The sequence below is a fragment of the Macrosteles quadrilineatus genome, unplaced genomic scaffold (assembly GCF_028750875.1).
Source record: "Macrosteles quadrilineatus isolate MER2022 unplaced genomic scaffold, UCM_ALF_1.0 Scaffold_8__2_contigs__length_117827958, whole genome shotgun sequence".
NCBI lineage: Eukaryota > Metazoa > Arthropoda > Insecta > Hemiptera > Cicadellidae > Macrosteles > Macrosteles quadrilineatus.
In genome coordinates, this window is record NW_026542601.1 from 1,022,523 (window position 1) to 1,028,640 (window position 6,118).

At 32.2% G+C, this 6,118-nt stretch overlaps 1 protein-coding gene across 2 annotated transcripts in view; it reads right to left on the reverse strand.

Annotated features, from left to right (window-relative positions):
• The window catches only part of LOC129000192 (cysteine-rich motor neuron 1 protein-like), a 71,301-nt gene extending 65,837 nt beyond the window's left edge, over positions 1-5,464 (reverse strand). For both annotated transcript variants that reach the window (XM_054427141.1, XM_054427140.1), the window contains exon 1: positions 5,187-5,464. In XM_054427141.1, coding sequence (XP_054283116.1) covers positions 5,187-5,259 — 73 coding nt within the window. In that variant the 5' untranslated portion in view covers positions 5,260-5,464. The remainder of the gene's footprint in view (positions 1-5,186) is intronic.
• Positions 5,465-6,118: the final 654 nt, after the last annotated feature.

Here is a 6,118-nt window from a genome sequence, read left to right on the forward strand (position 1 = left end):
ATAATGTTGGTATACTCTTCATTATTATATAAGTTTTTTGTGGCAAAACAAACCCCAGATATTCCTAAGCAGTAACAAAGCTATTACGTCATACATTCAACCCTTGCTTCTTCTTCATCTCCGCTATTAAATACACTTTGAGTTTTGAATTATTTAAAACTTGGGAACGCAAAAACGAAAACTACTTCAGTACAATTCGTCGGTAGCTGAAAGGCTCAATTTAGTCCTAAAACTAATTACAAAATAAAAAATTGTGTAAATAATCATTGTATACTTCTGCAACATTTATTGAACGGAGCAGCACATAAATACACATACAGCATTTATTCTGTATTTATTTATTTGCAAATAAATACCCACCTAATATAATTTTCTCGTAGTGATCATATACTATCATAAAATAAATATTCAAAATACAGTCTGCTCAAAATATTATGTTGAATCAGCCAGAATCAGTTCATGCCAAGAAGTTCTTAAAATAAGATACCCTTTAGGACTGTTTGGCGGTGTTCGGAATTCTTTGACTTGATTTCAAATAAAGCTAGTAGTTTTCTCATCTTATTTAACCTGGGTCCAAATATGATTTTATGTTTTATATAATATATGTTTTGTCCTTAGAGCACTCTGATATTAATAATACCTTTCACTTAAATTTCAGGGAACATTGTAAGTTTTAGATTTCCTTTTTAATCGAAAGACCAGAGATCAAGACATTTTTGTCTTACAAGTGCAACGGCTTACTTGGATACAATAGCAACAAAAATTAAAATAACAAGAAATAAACAAGACGACAAAATGCACTCAAAAAAACCGGATGGAACTACACTTAAAATTGTCCTCATCCGTAAGTAAGATTTAAACCCATAAAGCATGTTTAATAGTTTTCTCAACTTTAACGACGAGATGTAGTATCCACAATATTGTGGTGTTATCTATAGGCGTACCTTGAACCAATCGCATAGGACCAATCACTTACCAACCAGCAATGTTGATTGACCAATGGCTATCAATTACAGCAGGGCCTGCTGGAACGTGGAGTAGATGCTTGACTAATAGCTTCCTCTAAACTGTATTAGATACTAAATATACTTCCTTGTAGATTCATCATCTTTGGATCAGCAGCAGATAGTAATTTTAAGTCAGCACGGTTTAAGTTGTAGGTGTTGTGTTTACTAAATCGGTTTCTTATCATTTATGTTTTAATAGAATATAACACTTTTTATAGGTTACTGCAAACGTAGGAAAATGAGGAAAATATCCCCATGGTTTATTATTCATGTAGATCCGTTTAAGATTATTGTACGATTTGTTTTTGCCCGTGTACATAAATGTTGTGATGTTATTTTAGTAGTACAGTAGAGTCTTGTCATTTAAACGTTACAAATGTTGGGGAAATCCAACAAACGATCTATTAATCACCCATTTGCATTAAAGACGAAGAGTAAAACATTAATTGTGGTAAAAATATAATTTTTTACTTAAATATTAGGAAGATTAATACGAACAATTCATAGGCATCATTTAAACATATTAAAACTATATTAAAACACTATGGGGTTTTATTATTTTGAATCCTTATTTTCAATAATTTTAAAAACTTTGAACTTCCTTTCTTCCTGAATCGTAGAGAATAAATGTTACCTGTGCCAGCAATCATTCAAAGGTAGAGATCAAAGTTCCAAAGTCAGAAACAAACTTACAGAGTTTAATAGCTTTCGTAAAATACTCAAGTTTCCTGAATACAAAAACTAAGAACTAGTCATGGACCTTTAACAATGTTTTACAATTATACCTTCTCAGATTAGCCTTGTGAAATAAAATAGTAAACCAATATGTCTACTTAACAATTGCACATGGATGTTTGTAGAGAAGACAATTGCTTGATAATCTGATTGTTTTACTAATATTAGGGATACCATTCGCGTGTAAATAGGATTTTAATAAACCCTTTAATTCAGTTTAATACCAACCCATCCACTAGCTACTAGGGGATATTACTTTTAGGAAACAGAGTAATTTTCAAAAGTACATAGCAAATAAAATTGATTATTAACTGCATTTAGTCCGTTAAATTTGAACATTGAATATTGCTTGGTTGGTAGGCCTATATACGGTTAAAACATGATAAATAAAATTTAAGACCTTGGTATACGATCTATTCAATACAGAATTCCTACAATGGCACCTAAGTAAAGAAAATATTTATATGATCTAATAAACCTCTTTACATCAGTATATTCAATCGAATAACTACCTACTTAATTATTCTGATTTTAATCATAGTTATCACTTTATGTATTACAAATTAAATTTTGTTATTAAATACATTCCAAACTAATATGTTATGAGCTATTAAGCTGTCAAAACGTTAAATAGCGTTTCTTGGTTTATAGCGAAGATCTCCCTTTTAAGGGAGAGCAGTAACATTGACAGACATAGGAACTGCATTAGAACTTCAGAGAAATCCAAGTATGTCTCTTAATTGATACATTACTGTGGATCTATTAGCGAACAACTGTAGATATAACATCTCTAAGTTCTAAAACAAACAACAGTGTGTTGTTATCGTGACGAGCAATATACGATCTACGATGATATGTTTCATTTAATCAAAAACACACACTTAGTGCAGATTTAAGCAAATGTATAGGTACTAGACAACACATTATTAGTCAGGATATATTTAATCCGTATAATTTCAAATCAAATTACGATACATGTTTTCTTGGTTTTTATATAAATGTTGAAAAAGTAGTATGTAATTTTCTCTTAAAGCAGACCAAAGATTAAAAGATTATAATGTATGCAGAAACCTATGGTCACGCTTCAAACATTCTTTAACTCGATGATTTTAAACAATAAATATTATAAATTGCATAAGTTAAAAAATTATGTATAACTTCAACAATTATAACAACTGAGTATAGATTACATCACTAAAATATTATTATAATGACAAAAGTATAGCCTACAGGACGTTTTTCTCCAAGATTATGAGAAAAGTCAGGGAACAATAGGTATTTCGAAAATAATGGAAAAATATTAAAAAGACAATCAAATTAATGGAAGAATGGAGAATTTTCCTTTTTAAACACATTTAGGACTAAAAAGAATACATTTCCTTCAAACAAAGATTTTACAAAAGAAACGTTAAATGCATGTTTTACGATTTGAACAATAGAAGAATAATGTATCTCTCAACAACAATTATAAATCAATAGAAATAACCTAGTACCGTATTACCGTATACATTAATAGGTAAGCCTATTGTCCATTTAATTGTTACAATGTTTGGTCTGTTTTTATTGAAATTTATTGATAATCTACTAACAACATATATATTTACTTTTACTTTAAAACATGGCAGTGACTAATTACTAGATAAACAAACAACACATACAAAACGGGCATTACACATAACTTATTTCCAAGAGAGATCGGTTGCTAAAGAATTCACAATGTGCAAAGATCCTGAGCAAAGAGCACGATACACTGTAAAGGGGTCGGAAACGAAATGTTCAAAGCCGGGTGGGTTTTTGCCTGACTTTTACGAGGGGCCGAACAGTCGGATGCTCCACAACCCCTGTCAAACTACAAAGGTCCGAATATCAAATGAGACCCTTTCATTCTTAAACGGCCTCCCAAAATGGCTAAGCCAACAGGATCAATAATTGATCGGCATCCCTAATATAGGGGTTTGTTTCGTTGAGAATTTGTTTTTTTATTTATGTTTGTATTTGAAAGTCTATATAGTTGAAACACCAGAATAATTGGGAGTACAAATCAGACAGATTAAGGAGATCTGTGATTTAACTAAACAAACGATCGTAACAATTAATTTCGGGAGAATTTTTGTATTATTAGTGTAAAAATATGTATATAAATAGTCATGATAATTACCTGTAGTATAAATGAACTTGACATCTGAAGTAAATTGAGTGACAGAACCATGAAATCGACAGTGACGAATTTCTACTTAATTTTTTCATATGAAGATATCTTTTATCAACATAATTAGTCTATTAATGAATCACATATGTATAAACAACACAAGCTACCTACATATTTTGTATCATAAAGGCAATTGAAAATTAAATGTCTCGTACCGTTAATCTGTAATCAGTTTTAAAGAAAATGTGGATTCTTTGATCATATTTAGTAGTGTTAAAATTGTAGTTAAAAAGGAACATTTCTCTTTGAACTTATATTCGTACCGTAATTAATCAGTTATGCGTTGTACTAATTGTAGTCGTTAGTAAATCCCATAAGATATTGTTATAATTAATAAGTCCTGTTCATGTTTGATATAATAAATTTAGATCTGGCAATTTATACGTTTATGTATCTAGTTATCAATAGATGAAGTAGATCGTACACGAGCAACGTGTGTTTAAATCGTTGTCCTTGACAGGCCAATCTTATCTTTGTCATTGGATGAAGACAATAAACACGCTGAATTTAGACGTTGTTGTTACTTTTGACGATGTATAAAACTACTACGTGACAAGAGTCGACAATTCTACAAGAATGTTGAGAGTTCGAGTAAGTTGTAATCTAGATTCTAGGACGCGAGTCATGATTTCAAGTATTTTCGAATTTTTGGACAATTATATATAAGTTAACTCTTCAAAAGTTTTTACTGTACATACATTTGTTTCGCCAATGCATAGGAAAAAGTTCAATTTAACCCACAGTAAAACTTAAATAATTCTAGCAATATCAAACAGATGCGCTAAATTTAACTAGCTGTTTAAAGAGTAAACGTTATACTGTATAAACTTAAAAAAAGACCAAACCTAAGTTTTTGAAAAAAAAGTATTCAAACCCGTAAGGAAGTTATTGGAAATGAACCGTGGAAATGAATGTCGAAATGAATTTATTTACTGTATTCTATAATAACCTTGGTTTTTAGGTGGTGTTCAATCTACTGTATAAAGCCTGGATATAGGAAGACGATATAGGTGATCTTTTATGACAACATGGCAAACGAACAGCGAAAATGGTTTCACCATTGAATACAAGCCACAATGGTTTGTTTATTTCGATACTGCTTACTGTTGCATGTTTATGTATAATACATAATTCATCAACACTTGTTCCCAGGGTATTTTTTTTAAGCCCCAAGTTTCATTTCCAACTTTAATCCAGTAAGCTTAGAACAAGGAAACAAAACTCAACTAGCCTACCTGATTGAATGCCAGGCACCGCTACGAGCAGCAGCATCCAGACACACACGTCAAAACCGGGTGCACTAGCCATATCGATGGTTCAAAACAACGGTTCAGGTCAACAAAATGGCGCAGCGGGAATCGGCATCCCTACCGCACAACACAATCACTGCATCACTAGCACAAAACAGCTGATCACAACTGTTACATTGTTGTCACCGCTGCTACCTTGACAGTTGCCCAGACGTAACGGTTCCTCAGACAAACGGATATGGTTCTCGCTCGAATTCTCGCACTCAACTGACTGAGCAAGAGAGCGAACGGTCGGTGGTGGCCGAGCGTGAAGAGAGGGGAGCTACGCCATCTGGGAGAAGTTCCATCAGCTGACTGTGGCACGGGCTACATGCTACGTCACCTACTCGAGCCAATGTCAAGTACGCGAGAGCAAAAAAGGGTGAGATTTTTTGTTAGCGTTAGCACTCGGATTTGGAACTGTTGAAAATTTGTTCCTTCGTTTAAAAACTATTCGTAGAGGTTTTGTACGAAATACATTTTCGAAATAATAGTCTGCTTCATATAACTTTCTTAAGGTGTTTTAAATTGTCTTATTGTTGTATTTAAACTTTAAAAGTCACAGAAAGCGTTGGCTTTGTCTCTAAAGTTATTGATGCTTGGAAAACACACGTAGATATGGATTAGCAAAAATAATTTTTTGTATTAGGGGAAAAAATGCCAAATTGGCATGTTTTGTCATCTGAATTGTTTTGTAAAAGGTTGATGCTTGGAAAAACCCATATTTGTGTCCAATCTAATAAAATGTAAAATGTAGATTAAATCCAAAGTGGTGTCATCAGTTGTATTAGATACTTACATTTTGTCGATGTTTTTACTCTAAGATGGCTAGTTTCGAAGTAAGGCTATCATTGCTCCGGTTTCAAAACTAATAAACG